An 18,034-nucleotide genomic window follows, 5' to 3' on the forward strand; every position below is an offset into this window, starting at 1 on the left:
TGATACTTTCTTTAGATAGTATAATACTTAAGAATTTGTGCTATAGTATAGTTATTGAGATAAAGGACTAGAGAGAAAAGATTCAAACAAGCATCAGACAGGGCCCTGTCCTTAGATAGCTTTATGCTCTGATGTAGCCAACAGGAGATAAGGAGTAAAAATGTAAATAAAATTACAAAGTTGTATATGTTTAGTTCCAAAAGACTCTTAGAAGGGTGGGGTGGCAGGTGATAGTCAGGTATCAGAAAAGGAAATATCAAGGAAGTTTAAATGGGCTTAAATCAACTTCGTGAAGTTGAAGGAAGAAAAAGATTTGAGTTCTTATGTTTATTTCCCAAAACCCATGTATTCTATCCGAAAAACTCTCTTCAGTGATGAAAATAACCAATGACAAGGAAGTGGTAGTGAAGCTAGAATCTATCCTCCATTGCAGAGTAAACTCTTGAAGATTCCTCAAGGTGAGATTGACATACAGTGCTGTAGTTAGGGCAGAGACCATAATGAGCTACTTTTTGATTGCCTTCCACCCATCCCCAAGACCTCTTCAATAGCTTTTCAAGAAGGCTCATGAAGAAAACTGCTTATGTTAGCTGATCAGATAGTCCGAGCAACATTTGGTTCTCCCCAGATCTAGAAATTGTAGTTCGTATGTCCACTTGCCAGTGATTGTGGACAACCATTTCCTTGGTATAGAGAACTTAATTTTCACGTACACTGGCTATACAGGTCTGCATCGGTGACGTTGTATTCTGAGTTGCAGTTGCTGTATATGAACATTAACTGAAATAAACATGGTCCTAATGTATATTACATTTTTGCAAGTTTTAATTTTTAGCTAAACTGACACATAGAAATTGGTGGTGAGTCTGTGCCGATGCCATTTTTTTGTAAAAACCTGAAGTTTGCAGTCTACTGCTTTGAGATCTTACCAGAGGAACAGCATCAACAGGCTGCAGCCATAGTTGTGATTGTTGTAAATGGCCAAAATTGTGTGTCCGTAGAATTTTTCCATCTGTGGGGTTTGCAAGTTGTTCACTTAAAACATTCTTAGAAAGAATGGATTCTTGTTTATAAGATAAAGAGAAACCAAAGATTTCTGTTTATGAACATACAAAAATTCTCTCTACTTAACCTTTGCTGTAGATAACAACAGTATCTATGGTGAAGAGTGAAACACTCCATGGCTACTAGATTATTCTCTGAACTCTGAATTAGTACTTTAATAGTTTAAAAAATATATTTGTCAAAGAAATTTAGTTACAAGTATAAACAGGGCATATATGTTGCTTAAATAGATGTGATTGTTATATACATCTACATGATCTGAGATTTTAATTTTGAAATGGGAGCTTTTTTGTTTCCATGTTCATTAAAAACTAAAAACAGTTTCTAAAAGAAAAGTGCATGAGTTGATTAATGCTAAAAGAAGAATAAATAACTATCAAACAATTAAGAAAGACACTGGAGAAAGAATGACAAGGGCTTTGTAAAGTGGTAATTAAGACTAGTTAATATATATGTGGAAATGTTCTGACTGGGCATGTGGTATTAGAATTAATAACATAAATATAATATAACATATATTTGTGTTGGCATGTGTTTGAAATCTCAGACAAACATAGTGAGTCTGAATAAAGCATGAAGTCTTGAGCTAAAGTAATTGAGGTCTGTTAAAAAAAAACATTTGTTTATAACTAGTGCTACTAATAACTACAATTTGTTCCATCAACTTCCTTCTAACTTATGTACTACTGGCACCTGTTCTAAGTAATTTGTAAGGAATTTGCATGCTCCTATGCAAGAAATGTTATGAATAGAGATGATTCCATTTCCTCATTGTTAAAATTGGTTGTTAATTTTTTTCTTGTAAGTTGGTTATTTCTAATTATGATAATATAGCAGCTGTGGACAATGCCCTTTCTTTCACATCCTGTGATATGAAAGTGACTGTAACTTGTTGAAACTCAGCCCTGGTATTGTGTTACTATTATTGCTCCTGGAGAGGCTTATTAGCCTGTCACAGAAGCTGTAAGAAAAATCCATCATTTCTTTTGGAATACGATGAGTCTTTGTCACCCACAATACAATTAATGTTAAAAATAGAAAGAATGCTTATGATATGATTATGATTAGCCAGAGATGAGCTATTGTCCAAGTAACAGAACTAATCCAGCAGGCCAAAGATGACCTACACAGAACCATCAGTTTGCTGATTGCCATTTCTCTCTGAGTTTGATGAAATATTCATGCCTTTGCTCTCCTCTCTGCAAGCACTATTGATTTCTTGTATAAACGCTGCTATATTTAGTCTAGACAAATGGAATGTGGATTGCTGCTGAATAAATTGGATGAAAGACTGGGATCTTGCTTGCCGCTTTCTCTCAGTCTTGGGCAATTATTTATAATCAAGAGCAGTTTTTCTAAGTTGAGGGTGATTTTTCACAATTTAGTGATTAGTCTCTGAACAAAGGCAAGCAGTTAGACACAATCATTTCTGTTGGGATAGCAGGTTAAGAAGTCAAATTACCCTTTGAGGTTGACAATAGCTGTTTTGGAGAGTTCTGGGACTTTTTTCCCTTATATTTTTTTGTGGGAAGGTTTTTTTGTTTTTTTTTTAAGAGATTCGATGATCACAATTTATGGATAATAACAATGCCAACAAGGAGAGAGGCCAGTGTCTTTTGAAATTCTACATTTTGTCTTTATAGGGTTAAATTCTGACCTTTGTTTATTGGGATTTCCATGTAAACACTGGGGGCTGTAGTTTGGCCTTTTTAATGCAAAAATGAAATACGTCATTAACAGTCATTGCTTTTGGTTGGAATTATGCCAACTCTATAAATTAATGTTCAAAATCTCATGTTACTCCAGAGTCTTGATTGAAAGTTCTATAGCAGGTACTGCAACAAAGAGATTTTAGAGGCCACTATCCTCATTTAGTCCCCAACTCGTCACAATTACTATCTTTCCTTTCATAAACATCAGTGTTTTAGAAGACTTTGTCCACCAAACAATGGTTCATTAATAAACTGTTTTACCATTTTCATTAAAGTGACATATGTAGCATCATCAACACAAGCTTCTGATCAATACACTGAAAAATGACCAGTGTTAGCAACCCAAGATTGATACCAGCCCCCCTTCCACCTCACCCACCTGCCTTGTACACATGTGCAATTCAAGTGACAAGTAAGGGCATTAATGTTTCATTTAGTATTTGCAGCCTTAACTTCTACAAACAAGATTTCTGTTAGCTTTTCTTGACTTAATGAAAATAGCTCTTAAATCCACACAGAATATAAACTTTGTAGTTCCCAACCTGGAATCTACAGATGTAAGTTACTTACAGTAGTAGTCAGAGCATTAAATGCAATTTGGAAAAATACAGAAAAGTAAGAAAGGGAAAATTATTCCTATTTCCACCCTACATACAACTATCTTCTGTACCTCACCAGTCTTTGGTACACGAATTCAGAGACTAATACAGTTAAGAACCCAATGCTCTGGGAGGGTTGGAATTTTTGTCATTTTTGCTCTACTGCTCAGTCCAGCATCTAGCATCAAACCTGAGAATTTAAGGTTCTCAATAAATGTATATTGACTTAAATGATATTTATTTAAAGAGCTATCATAGGGTATGTGTCACTTCTATTACTGTTTCTTCACTTAATGTTGTAATAGCATTTTTCATGTTCCCATGATTTAATGATTGTGTATTTTTCCACCATATGGATGTGACATATTTTACTTAGACATTTCCTTGTAGCTGGTGATTTTAATTAAAATAATAATACTTCAATAAATAGTATGACATTGAACTGTTTTTTCCTGTTACTATTGTTTCCTTAAGATATCTTCCTACAGTTGGCAAACCTGAATCAAATGGTAAAATACTTAACACCTCTTCCTACATATCACCAAATTATTTTTTAGAAGTTTTAAGCTATTTGGTAGTGCCACTTGCAATACATAATTGTCTACTTGGTATTATGCTTACACCATACAATGGGCCATTATATACACACACAGGCAAATACATGAATCATATAGATGATATTTAATGTTTAGAAAACAATGGCTTACTTTCACTTAAACTTTATATTTCTTTACTGGTAAAGATAATTTTTTTAAAATTGCTTGTTTATATTCCTTTATTTTCTTTTTCCTTTTTCCATTTTTCTAGAAGTTTTAGTGTTTTTATTTTCTAGTACTAAATGGAAATCACATGCAATTTTATTTGCATACTCGTTCTTAATATTTTTGTTTTGTGAGCCACACAGTATCATCTAGTTTCATATGCAGGAAATTTCAATTTTTATATAACTTAAAAAACTCAGAGCATTTATTGAGAAATGTACTATATGTGTTAAGTCCTTGGAGTGGATTATTCCATTTAGTCCTTTTAATAGTTCCATGTTGTTACTGCCTGTCTTCCTTGTCTATGAGCTTTTGTGCTTATGCCTTCCATCCTACAAGTTATCTAACAGGAGTAGAATTATATGTATGTATGTGTGTGTGTGTATATATATATATATATATATATATATATATATATATATGTATATATGTGTATATATATATATATAATATGAACTGTTATGCATTGTCTAATTTATTTTAGATATTTAAATTTTAAATGTCCTATAATTATTCTCATCAAATCTTCTTCCTCTAGTGGTTTGATTTGTTTTAGGCTTCCTCACCATTTTTCTGCCTTGCTCATTTTAGGAATAAGGTAACTGAAATATTATCATTTTAAGAACAGTACATAGAAAGTTGGCTACTTTCACTCCTTGATGTTTGGACCTGGGACCATTGTTGTGGTTGGTTAGCTAACCTACTCATCATTTTCAAGATTTTAGCATGCAGATCTGTCGTTTTCTTTGTTAGGTCCCATAGCCCTACAGATACCTTGCTAAAAAGCTTTAATTCTTAAGGAATTCCTTTATTTATTTGTTTGTTTATTTGTTTATTTATTTATTTGGGAGAGAAAGAGCACAAGTAGGGGAAAAGGGCAGAGAGACAGGGAGAGAGAGAATCTTAAGCAAGCTCTACGGCTAGCACGTGCCTGAAGCAGGGCTTGATTTCATGACGGTGAGATCATGACCTGAGCCAAAATCAAGAGTAGGAAGCTAAACTGACTGAGCCAACCAGGCACCCCAGGAATTCCTTAATTCTTAAGGAGTGTATCTTAGAATCTGTCTTCTGATTCTAATTACAAACCAAAATGTTTGCAAGTGTAGAAATTGAGTTGTGATACTTCTGTGTTATAACCTGGCATCTTCTCAACAGAGTTGCATTTTTTTGTCCTAAGTTTACCTGACTTGCATAACTGATCAAGTAGAATAGTTTTTATGAATGACTTATATACCAGTAAATGATTAGATTCATCTTTTTGGTGTTTTGTTTTGTTTTGTTTTGATTCATCTCCTTGAAAAGAGAAATTTAGAAGATTCATGAAGGGGTATTAGGGTATAATAATCCCTTTTATTTTTTGTTTGTTTCCAAGTCACTGTACTAATTTCTTATCCTCTGTCATGCCCCCTACCCCCACCCTTTTTTTCCCCCTGTTTCTCTAGTGGATGTGAAATCAGAGGTTCCTGTGGGCCTGGAGCCCATCTCACCTTTAGACCTGAGGACAGACCTCAGGATGATGATGCCTGTGGTGGATCCTGTTGTCCGTGAAAAGCAACTGCAGCAAGAATTACTCCTTATCCAGCAACAGCAGCAAATCCAGAAGCAACTCCTGATTGCAGAGTTTCAGAAACAGCATGAGAACTTGACACGGCAGCACCAGGCTCAGCTTCAGGAGCACATCAAGGTAGCAAATGTTTCTTTGCCTCTGACCTTTTCACTCCAGAAGCCTGCAGCATGACATGAGCATAAGAAGGAGCACTGGGGTGGGGAGAGGAGGAATGTTTAAGACATGGAGGTATGGAGGTATGGCTTGGAGGAAATTGTGATTTTACTGGTGAAAACCTTGGGTAAGTAGTAAGAATGCTGATGAAAAACCTGCTTTGCTTCTTGGAGGGGCCTCCACTACTCTCATCCATTAGTTTACAGCATCAGTGGTGGAAAATAGTGATTCTTACCTTCTGTTTATTCTCTGGTATGTGAGTTTGTTCATTTGCCCCACTTATCTATTCTCCGCCAAGAATCATGAATGACCCTGGGAAGATCCATTGTGTGTGTGTGTGTGTGTGTGTGTGTGTGTGTGTGTGTGTGTGTGTATTTATTTATTTATTTATTTATTTATTTATTTATTTATTTTTGAGAAAGAGCACATGAGTGAGTGGGTGAGAAGGACAAAGGGAGAAAGAGAGAGAATCTCAAGCAAGCTCCATGCTCAGCACAGAGGAGTTCAATCCCATGACCCTAGGATCATGACCTGAGCCAAAATCAAGAGTTGGATGCTCAACCGACTGACCCACTGAGGCGCCCCTTCATTTTATATCTTTAAAGAATCTGCATAATCTATTTATCAGAAAGGATAAATTAGTCACTTTATGCGAAGAGAGAGACTGTGTTGTTTTGGGTTTTTTTTTTTTTTTTTGTCTATAAGTGGATATTCTTTTTTTTTTAAGCTTTTATTTAAATTCCAGTTAGTTAACATACAGTGTAATATTGGTATTAGGTGTACAATATAGTGATTCAACACTTCCATACATCACCCGGTGCTCATGACAACACATGCACTCCTTAACCCCCATCAGCTATTTTCCCCCATCCTTCCAACCACCTCCCTATAAGTATACGTTCTGAGTATTTTCCCTACGAAGAAGACCCTATAATATTCATTCAAAATAATGACAGAAAAAGCTCAGTAGAATTATATTTGAAGAAACCTGGGCAAATATTTTCAACATTTTTATATAAGTTCACTAGACCACAGATAAAAATTTATTAAAAGAATTTTGGGTGTAGTTGACAGTTTGAGACCGAAGTTGTTTACATTATTCTTGGAGAAATATGTCTATGTCCCAGAATATTTTATGATGGACTATTTTGTTGTCAAGTCATTTTACATGTATCTATGTATCTATTTCTTCTTGTATCTTTAAGATAAATGTTACTTTAACTTTACTTGTGAAATGTTTCAAATTCTTGACAGAGGCATTTAAAACAAGGCTATTTTGTTCTGATTAAGTACATGTTTAGTTTTAATTTATTATGACAATAATATAAAGTAGCAAGTATTTATAATAAAATTCCATTTTTATGGAATAAATAATAAAATGGAATTTTATTATAAATACTTGCTACTTTATATTACTGTCATAATTAATTATCTGCGTCCTTCAAGATGATTTAAACACATGTTAATTTACTAATACAATCAATTACACATTCTATCATATTTATAATATTGTACAATAGACGCTTGATCTATTACTCACTTGCATATTGGATACAGCATATTTATGTCAGATTAATATAGATAATTAATCTGTGTTGATGTTATATAATTTTACCACATTAATATTAGTATCTGAGAAGGTAAAAGTTCTACCTTCTTCCTTGTGTTCTTTGTTTTTTAAGATATTTCCTTAGTCTGGAAAGCCTATTGTATCTTATATTCCAAAAAAGCCTTTGACATCTGGTATAAAATGTCATGATTTTTTTTTCTTTTACTAGTGAACTTTACTAAAAGAACTCTAGGGGCACCTGGGTGGCTCAGTCAGTTACGTGTCCAACTTCTGCATGTGTCATGATCTCATGGTTTGTGGGTTCAAGCCCTGCGTCAGGCTCTGTGCTGACAGAGCCTGGAGCCTGCTTCAGATTCTGTGTCTCCCTCTCTGTCTGCCCCTCTCCTCCTCACACTCTGTCTCTCTCTCTCTCTCTCTCTCTCTCTCTCTCTCAGAAATAAATAAACATTAAAAAAATTTTAAAAGAACTCTTGCAATTTACTGATCTGTAAGATACCCTAAATTAAGAGTGGGGATTTTGTTTTGGGTCTCATGTGGAAACAGTAGCTCATAACTGTATTGAGTAGAATAGGAAACCTTAATTTAGTTTACAGGATTATTTTTGAATGACTTTAAAGCATTACTATTTGACCCTTGAAAAATATTTGGAACATTGGTGTTTAGATTTCCTTCTCCATTCATTCTTGCCATGTTAGGATGACATTGATGAATGAATAAGATTTATATGCTTCACCATACTTTTTGTGAAGGATTTTTTAAACTTTTATTCATTAAATAATCTCTACCCCAAATGTGGGGCTTGAACTCAACAGCCCTGAGATCAAGAGTCGCATTCTCTACCAGCTGAGCCAGCCAGGTGCCCTTCACCATGCTTTTTAAGGTAACTGTATAGTTCATTTTACTGTGGTACCTGACTCACGTTGCACTGAATACAGGGCAATAATAAAAAGTTGCTGCTTTAAATACTTCTTTTCACTTATATTTGATGCATTTTGTAGTTGTAAAGAGCCATAGGAAAGTTTTTGAAGTAATGTATTTTTTCATTTTACTCACAAGTCAATAGTAGCAAGTAAGTAACTGATTGTTACTTTAGCTCAAAGTAGTATAGTTAGTTTACTGACATCTGGAAAATAGAGGAAAAGAGGAGGCTCTTGACAGGAAAAAGATTCTGAGATAGCCAAAAGGAAAATTTACCTTTTAAAGTGATTTTCTAAAGTAGTAAGTCGTTTTCTCAGAAACTAAAGACCTAATTTAAATTTCCTTTCGAGTTTAGGAAGCTTTTAACTTTTTAAATTTTAATTTACTCTTTCATGGGAAAGGGTAAGAATTGGTGCTTTTAACTTTCATTTGGATTTTATGTTTATGAGGAACACATAGTACATGAAGCTTTTATTAGCATCAATTTTTGGCTTCTGTCATCAACATCTCTTGAGTTAGATGTTGTTATCCCATTTTTCAACCCACATAAGCTAAGGCAGAGAGAAATACTGTAACTTGCCGAAGGACACACAGCCAGTAAATGGTTGTTCTAGGATTTTTAGCCTTGCCTGGTCTGCCATCAAAACTACCACATCATCCTCTCTGTGTCCTGTATCAGTCCAGAACATCTGAAACTGGGGGTTGATGTTTTATTTCCTTCTCTTTTTTTTCAATATCATTCCTGCAGTCTTCAATAATGAATAGTAGCTATGGAGACTAAGTTGTGTGATTTTTCTAGTTTTCTAAAATAGATTAAATTTCAATTTCACTGGGGCTTTGGTTGAAGCAATGAATCAATTTGACCACTCCCAATAGCTGTAAAGAGTTAATATTTAGGAGTGCCTGGGGGGCTAAGTTGGTCAGGTGTCCAACTTCTGCTCAAGTCATGATCTCGTGGTCCATGAGTTCCAGCCCTGCATTGGGCTCTCTGCTGACAGCTTATAGCTTGGAGCCTGCTTCGGATTCTGTGTCTCCTTCTCTCTCCATCCTTCCCCTGCTCACACTCTGTCTGTCTCAAAAATAAATAAACATTAAAAATTTTTTTAAAAGAATTAATATTCAAGGCATAGTTTAAGTGAAGTTATAAACTTTTCCTTTAAAATGGAGTATGTAGAAACATCCAATAAGGGACTGGTATCTCAAAGCCAAAATGGCGAAGATTTTAATGTGAAGAGTAACCAGAAATGCTTGTAACCATATCCTTCTGGGAGAGGTGAGGCTATTATGGTCTGCATACAAAGTTGGCTTCCTTTTGCTTCAGAGTAACTCTCATGCCATTCCACAAAGCTTTTTGGTTTTGTTCTCTTACTTTTCAACAAAAATTTCAGACTTATATTAGGTAGATACCTAAAACAGCAAATTACGCTAACTTCATTAGGACTGAGATCTTCATTAGGACTGTTCTCTTACTTTTCAACAAAAATTTCAGACTTATATTAGGTAGATACCTAAAACAGCAAATTACGCTAACTTCATTAGGACTGAGACTATATAAATATAGTAATAATCATTAAAATTAGTGTCGTTCAAACTTACCCAGTAAATTCCATATGCATTGTGAGCATGATGTGTGAAGGAGATTGTTTTTCTGACATATGAGGACCCAGGGCTTTAAGTAGTTTAATAAGGTGTCTAGATTTCTTATCTGGTAATATCAGAGCCTGGGTAGAACTCATCGTCTTTAGGTATTCGTCAGTGAGCACATTTACCGTTATTCATTTTCTCTGCCTGAGAGAAAACTGACATCTCCATACAGTTTTTAAGAAGCCTTCATATTCATGTTCTTCTTTGTTTGGAAGTGAATTCAAGGGATTCAGACAACCAGATAGTAGTTTAATGGAAGTGACTTCATTTTGACCACTCTCTCTATTCTGAGTGTTTTTGCCTGCTGGATGAATGAATGAACGTTTGCTGCTTTGAGAACAAAGCCTATTTTGGATGTATAGATTACATTAATCTGAGAGCCTTCTCTGTAAGGTTTAGGAATTTTTAACATTCATTCTGTTTTAGGTAGACTTCTCCCAAATTAACTTATTTCTCACCATTCCTTAGATTTGATTATTTTCATACTATTTCTCAGGATAAGAAATGAAGATTTCCGTTGTTTACTTATAATGTGAGAGACGTGGTAAAACAGACTTCTGGGCCATTTCTGTCTTTGCCTGTTTTCATATGTTTCAGTTGTACAAAGGAAAGCTACTCATAGAACTAAAGATTACAGTGAATTTGGTAACGAGTTTTGGTGGGGCGGCACAGGAACTGAAGCTACCTAAAAACTTGCTTATATGACATTAAGACCATCTATGGCATTAGTTGTTTGTCGTTAGATTTCAGTCATCTACTGAAAAAGTGAGTAAAAATGTAAACTAAACGGAAACAAACTCCAGAATCTCCTAACAGTTTGATTTTGGTCAGTGATGACTGTAACGCCTAAAGAAATTGCACACTCTCATGTCTTTCTCTTCTCGCAAGTTGCAACAGGAACTTCTAGCCATAAAACAGCAACAAGAACTCCTAGAAAAGGAGCAGAAACTGGAGCAGCAGAGGCAAGAACAGGAAGTAGAGAGGCATCGCAGAGAACAACAGCTTCCTCCTCTCAGAGGCAAAGATAGAGGACGAGAAAGTAAGAGGCACCAGGGTAAAAAACGAATCTCTTCCCTCATGTTTAGCTGATCGTCATTCAGAAAGAAGCCTGATAAAGAGTGGCATTAAACTTGTCAAAACTGTTTGCATTTAATTAAAAGAATGAATTATGGACTCAAATGTAAAGCTTTGACATTCACATATTATCTTTCTGCCTTCAGTCTGCAGAGGAAGTAAACAGAGCATTGTTTGGCAAAGATGCTTATTTCTGTTGTTTTTGAGGCTTAAAAACAAGGTTCTAGTCAAGCGATCTAGCTATGCCATATTGTTTTATAATAAACTTACTTTCACATTTCCTCACTATGCCTTCCTCCCGCTCAAGTTATAATTAATTGTTCTCTGTAAGTCAAGCCTTGCCTCCATTTAGTTTTTGAGTACCCAGACTTTGGGAAGATTTAAGGCAGAACGTTTGTTTAAAAAAACTATCCACAAGAGGGAGACAGATCCAAATAATTCCTCTATCTGAGGTCAGTTCAAAATCAGGATGTAGCAAGGTTTAAAATCAGATGACTAGAACTGGAACAGTCAGCAGTAGTTATTTGTTTAATGCTCAAAAGAGGTTTTTAAAATGTTAGTTTTTCCAACTAGCAGTTCAGGAGAGGTCAGTGTATTGTGTTGTCATTTATATTGTACCCCAAGAGTCTTGATTTTTAAAAGGCAGTGTTTTAGTCCTCATTTTTTTAAGTTTAGGAAAAAATTAGTGTTAATTCTGGGACTCCCCTTTCTGCAGAAGCAATTAAAGAAATCATCAAAGCTCCTTTGAAAATTGGCATTTTGAGCAGCAGTTACAAAACATTACCGTGCCATTTCCAAAAGCCTGTTTTTAGACTCTGGTTTCTTCTTTTAATAGGAAAACTTCACATGCAGTGACCAGTGGTGTTACTTCCTAATTTTTGCTAAATAGTCCAGAGGCATGGAAGGACAAAGCCCCAAGTCAACATCTATTTCTGTATGTGTATGTTTCAGGAGCAGTGGCAAGTACAGAAGTAAAGCAGAAGCTTCAAGAATTCCTGTTGAGTAAATCAGCAACAAAAGACACTCCAACTAATGGCAAAAATCATTCCGTGAGCCGCCATCCCAAGCTCTGGTACACGTATGTTCAGTGTTTGGCCTTTTTCATTCCCACGGGTCAAGAACACAGGTTCTGTGTTCAGCCAGCCTGGGCACAAAACCGAGGTCTGCCGTTCTCAGCTATGTGGCTGTGGTCAAGCTCCTTGAATTCTTGTCCTTCTCTGTAAGAAGACTATAATAATAATAATACCTGCCTTCTCGGGTTGCTGGAAAGGTCCTGTGAAATAATGTGGTAAACTATGCCACAGAGAGCAGTGCTTCACGAATGTTAGCAAGTATCATCTTGAGGGCAAGGAAGTAGATATGTTTTTTGGTGAATGAGTAACAGAAATGTGGGGTGGGGCATAGAAATTGGTTCCTAGTTTGCATTTTTCTATTCTCAGATGGTGCATCTGATATCTTTACAATAATTTCTGAGGATTTGGCAGGTTGAGACTTTATTTTACTTGGCTCGATAGGAGGTGGAGATCTGAGCTATTTTTAAAAGACCAGAAGCTTTGCGACTTAAAAAAAAAAAAAAAAAAAAAGGCAGGAAGACAAGGGAGGGAAGGGAAAGAATGAGAACGAAGGCAACTAAGTAAAGCTAAGTCTTCAGTGACTAGTTTACGCCTGTCCATCTGACTTCATTTTTTGCTGCACTGTAAAATGAGTACCCTGGCTTCTGATACACAAGCTGACAACATAATGCATTATGGTATTACAGATTTATGGATCCGTGTTTCCCTGGGTCCAGGGAAAAGCCACTATGAAATACACAGTTCTCCTTTCAGTAAAATATGAAGGATGTGGTGCTTTTTAAAATCAGGACAAACAGTGATAGATAAAGCATATTTGGATAATAGGCTAATAGATAATAGTATCGTTGCTCTCATTTTATGTGTTTGCTGATTGACTATCGGATTGTACACTTGAATTTTTTGTGATCCCTCACATCATCAAGGTTAAGGAAGTAAATACTTGATTACTCTATATTGAAACTGGGAGCATCCCAGGAGTTCTACTGAAAAAGTTATTATCCTTCTGATTCTATTTTATAAGTATCTGCTTTTCTCAAAAAAAAAAAAAAAAAAGGTAACTGAGGCAGATTGCAGAGTAGAGTACTGTATGAATACTTTTTAATGGTTTACGTAATTTCCATCAGGCATGTCAGTTGACTTGAGAAGCCAGTCCCTGAAGAAAATTTTCAGATGTTCAGTTAACAGCCCAAAGTATTTAGAAATAAATACCATTTTATTACTTAAAATTACATACATAATTTATAACTAATTCATATTCCTTCTAAGTTACAGCTCATTTTAAGAAGAGATAATACCTTTTTTAAATGGGAAACAACTACGTACAAACAACGTGTCAGCTGAAAATTCTTTAGCTGTCCCCTTGGGTATATTAAACATGACTGTCAAATATCAGTTAGCAGTCCCTTTTTATACTGAACTGAACTTCAGTAGGGCCCAACTCCAGACACTGTAAATCATTAATTTATGGAATCAGAATTTAATGCTTTTTGCTCACTATGGCTAGATGAAGTGCCCTTAAGCCAGTTAATTCTTGAGAATACGTGATTCAAATAGATAATACTGGCAGAACCCTGCCCTGTTCATTGGTTTCTTTGTATATGATAATCATGGGTGTTATATCCACTGGATACACAATGTTCAGTCCTGGAAACTCTTCTCCAGTGGTGCAGTACAACTCTTTCACTATATTTGTGCGGGGAAGAGAAAACATTTTTAAAAATCATTTTCATGTTGAAGAAATATGCGATTGCCAATCTTTACCTTGTAAGTGCTGCAGAAATCAGGAGACCTGAGGCTGTTGACGCTGTACTATCTCTGTAGTAGAAAAGTCACCCTCATGTACTTTCATAGATTACCTAGCAGTTTTCAAAAATGAAGTCCTTCTATATATTAACTTTTATTTTGGTTATTCTACCTTGTTGACTAAAAAGGATTTGACTGATGACTTCGTTACTAGTATGGCTCTTAACAAAATGTGCACAGTAATCTCAGATTATCAACACTCAGGCTTTTGGTAAATTCTCTTTAGTGAAGCAAATTTCTGTGTAAGTGTGTGATCACACACGCCGTGGTCATTCTTGGGAATCCTGCAGCATTCTGTACCACTCTGCCAAAGTGAACTTGGTTACATGAGGCTGTGGTTTGTACACACTAAAAAGAAAGAACATAAACACAGCTGAGACACGTGCACAGCATGTGCAACTGATTATTGCTGGCCAACACGCAGTAAAAACTCCAGAGCAAATGGTGAGCCCTCTTTTTCTTTTGTAGGGCTGCCCACCACACGTCACTGGATCAAAGCTCTCCACCCCTGAGTGGAACATCTCCATCTTACAAATACACATTACCAGGAGCACAAGATGCAAAGGATGATTTCCCCCTTCGAAAAACTGGTAAGTTGGTTTAGCAAGACTCCACTTGCTCTTCCATAACATACCTGTAATTTAATTTTGCCTCTAGAGGAAAGGGTCAAAGGGTTTGAATCATAACTATCACACCCTCTCCACCCCTGCCCTTAGCATAAACAAATATGTGCATGTGTGCATACACACACACACACACACACACACATACACACACACACACCCCCCAGTTTCAACATCAGTTGATGCAGTATATAATCAAAGTACCTTTTCAAATTTAAAAGTTCATCATGTTTGGATTATAAACAAATTATTGTCTTATTAGCAACAAAGATTAGAATTAGGGAAAATAGAAATTTGGTTTCTTAGAAAATTTAAATCTCCACCAATGAGGACCTCTGTAATTTCCTCCATTTACCTAAGTTTTTCTTGACCCTCAACCATTTACTACAAAAATGGGAATAATAAACTTTCTTTTCATCACACATTTTAAAATCCGTAAATTTTAATTGTTTGAGTGGTGAAAACATATAAGGCCAAGGCTACCTACCTTCTGAGTAAGTGACTTGCCTAACGTCTCACAGATTATAAGAGAACTCGGAGTGATGGTTTGTACCTAACACTCTCATGTAATTATATAAAAACTTGCTTAGGGGAACTTGGACAATGAAGCTTCTATTTGGAGTTTAGTAAAACGCCTCTGGCTCTAAGGCTTGTATTTGTTTTCTTGTCTTCTCTTTTTTCAGCCCTCTGATATGTGCTTATTTAATTTGTTACATGCTCTTACCCCTGTAATAAATATATTTAGACTTTAGCTAGATATAAGCATAAATAGCATTTGTGTACATTCTATTCTAAACGTTATGTTTTCTTAGAGAAAGTTCTAAACTTAAAAATTTTTGTATCCAGAAATAACCCGAAAAGGTATTCAGAGAAGATAGTTTTGTCTATCGTATTTTACTCAGGTCTTCTTAAGAAGTGTACATGTATGTAATTTGTATATGAAATCTAGAGAGTGGAAATGATTTCAAATAATTATATTCATTTTCCCAAGCAACCTTGAATAATTAAAATGGATACAGATTGTAAAAACACATGCTAAAGCTATATTCTGTCATAATTTACCTATAGCATAATGAAGATTTAAAAATAAACCCATCATAAGTAAGAATTTATTACCTACCATCTTATGTACCAGGTACTGGGGTAGATCAGTGAAGTATTGGAAAGCAATCCATGCCTTTTAATTTTAATAGCTCGCAGAGTTTTGCATTTCTACCATAAGACAATAGGTAGAGTAAAATGCTTCGAGAAGTAAAATACCTCAAGAAGGCTATGCAAAGGGAAGAATGAGTTTTATGTATTACATCAGAGTTTCACCCTATTATGTACAAATCAGATTGCCTTTCATGTCAATAAACTTCTCTGGGATAAAAGGAAGAAAGCAAAGACTGAGCCTCCACGTATTTCTAAAACATAGAGTATAGTTTATGGAAATTGATCCATAAAGGACATGAGTTTTAGAATGTGCAGACTTTGATCTGCTGTCTTGACATTTAGTTGCACCAGTGACATGTGTAGGAACTATTGACAGAGATTATGTGAATACTGCCCCGGGTCTCGGGGCAGTGACTGGCATTCAAGAGCCCAAGGAGTCACTAAAAGGAAAGAAAACATAAGTCCCCTTATGGCAGGAGGTTACTGATGAGTGATATAGTTACATTCATGGAGAAAGACTTCTACCCTGCTGTGCACACAGCCTTTGAATATATTCTTACCACTGGGAGACTGAAAACTGACTGCAGAACTGACACTGACTTTGAAAAGAAGTGGCATTTGGAGCCAGTAAAGCATCCAGAAAGAAAATCTGATCTTTTTCAATACTTCAGAACAAGTACTAAAAACCCACACTTTGTGTCCCAGTTTCCATGAGAACAGTTTAGGATTTTTTTCCTCTGTGAGGAATGACTAGCAAGCTGTTAATTTATTCTTGTAAAAATTCTCAGTCCACAACAGAATTCAAAGAGAAATCCTGCTCAGTGTGTATGTTACAAAATTTTATTCAAATCTGTACTAATAGGAAAGACATTTACTGTGTCTATGTGATATATAATAATGGTGAAAAGATACAGCCCTTGTCTTTGCTAGTGTTATATTTTCTGTATTTGCCTGGTATTTGAAGTTGACTCCTTTTATATTGAAAATCTGACATTTATGAAGCATTAGACCAAGGATTTGTAAAATGAAACTTTTTCAAGCACTATACCAATGAAACTCTTGAATAGCCATTAATACTTTTATATCTGTATAGATGTTTCAAAATATCTCTTTATTCAATTCCCATCATCTAAGAGAAGTATGATATAATTAAATACAGATGTTTTCTACACATTATCTAAAATACTTAAGAGATACTCTTCCTTAATTACAAATAGGCAGAATAGTAGTCTTCTAACTATAATCAATCCATTGTGTGAAAGTTTAGAGATATATTTTCACTAAATGGAAGAGCACTGAAATATAGTCAAGCAATAATTTTTACTTCAGCATTTGTTGTATGTTTATGGCTTAATAGTTATTACCAAAAAAGTAAATAATAAACTATTACTGTAATTATAATTAAACATATGTAATGATTGGGGAAACTAAGATGATTGTCACATAAACCTACATCATATTAAATGAGATCTAGAGTAGTGGCATCATCGATCACATAGTGTAAATACCAGGATAGCTATAATAGAGTCAAGTTTTTCTACTGGGGCCTGATTATCACCCTCTGTGGTCTACTTGAATTTCACTGAACCCAATCTTGGATTTAAAAGAAGTTGTTAAATAAGTGGGTTCTCTTTTTCGATCTGCATATAATACTAAATGCAGTACCTTCAATTTCCTTTTAACCTGCATCAGGTCTGAATTGCCAGTATGTGTTAGTGAGATTTAGGGGATAAAGCTGGAACCAGAATAAGAAAAGTTTTAATGATCTTAAAATGATTAAAGTGGCCCCAAGGGCATCCCTGAAGCAGTGAGCACAATTTGGAACCTCTCTTGACCTCCCAGGACCCAGCCTGACAGTGATAACCTAGGAACAGTCACCCATAGAAGTTTCATTTGTCTGCAGAAATCTGACCTTTGTCATGCAAAGTAGACCTTTACTTCCTTCCCCTTAGGAGAATCCTAGTTGCTCTTAGAATTTGGGCATTTAGGAAGCATCAGAATAATACAAATAGGTGGCTGTAATCAGGCCCATTCGTAATTCACATGTAAATACAGAAATTGAGAGTCTTTTGATCCTTTCACCACAGTGAACAAGGAAGGATTTCATAATTAGTTGTGAAGTTGAGAATGAAGTAATTGTTTTCAACTTTTATATTTATCGCCCACACTTAAAATAGCACTTCCTTTTAGAATTACCTTCTGTGATTCTTTTTGTTCCACGAGAGAAGGATTTGTTGATACTGAAATTTATAATATTTTACTGAACTTTATGTTTTGGCTGCAAATTATATTATAGTGTAGTAGGTGACTTTTTCCC

General features: G+C 35.3%; 1 protein-coding gene across 26 annotated transcripts in view; it reads left to right on the forward strand.

Moving 5' to 3' along the window:
• The window catches only part of HDAC9 (histone deacetylase 9), a 930,192-nt gene that overhangs the window by 475,808 nt on the left and 436,350 nt on the right, over window positions 1-18,034 (forward strand). For 14 of the 26 annotated variants that reach the window (XM_078441509.1, XM_078441511.1, XM_078441487.1 and 11 more), the window contains 4 exons: window positions 5,580-5,821; window positions 10,878-11,043; window positions 12,015-12,141; window positions 14,408-14,529. In XM_078441509.1, coding sequence (XP_078297635.1) covers window positions 5,580-5,821; window positions 10,878-11,043; window positions 12,015-12,141; window positions 14,408-14,529 — 657 coding nt within the window. The remainder of the gene's footprint in view (window positions 1-5,579; window positions 5,822-10,877; window positions 11,044-12,014; window positions 12,142-14,407; window positions 14,530-18,034) is intronic. The other 12 variants (XM_078441490.1, XM_060632659.3, XM_060632656.3 and 9 more) reach the window with 6 other exon arrangements.

This window comes from Panthera onca, chromosome A2 (assembly GCF_046562875.1).
Source record: "Panthera onca isolate mPanOnc1 chromosome A2, mPanOnc1 haplotype 2, whole genome shotgun sequence".
Classification (NCBI taxonomy): domain Eukaryota; kingdom Metazoa; phylum Chordata; class Mammalia; order Carnivora; family Felidae; genus Panthera; species Panthera onca.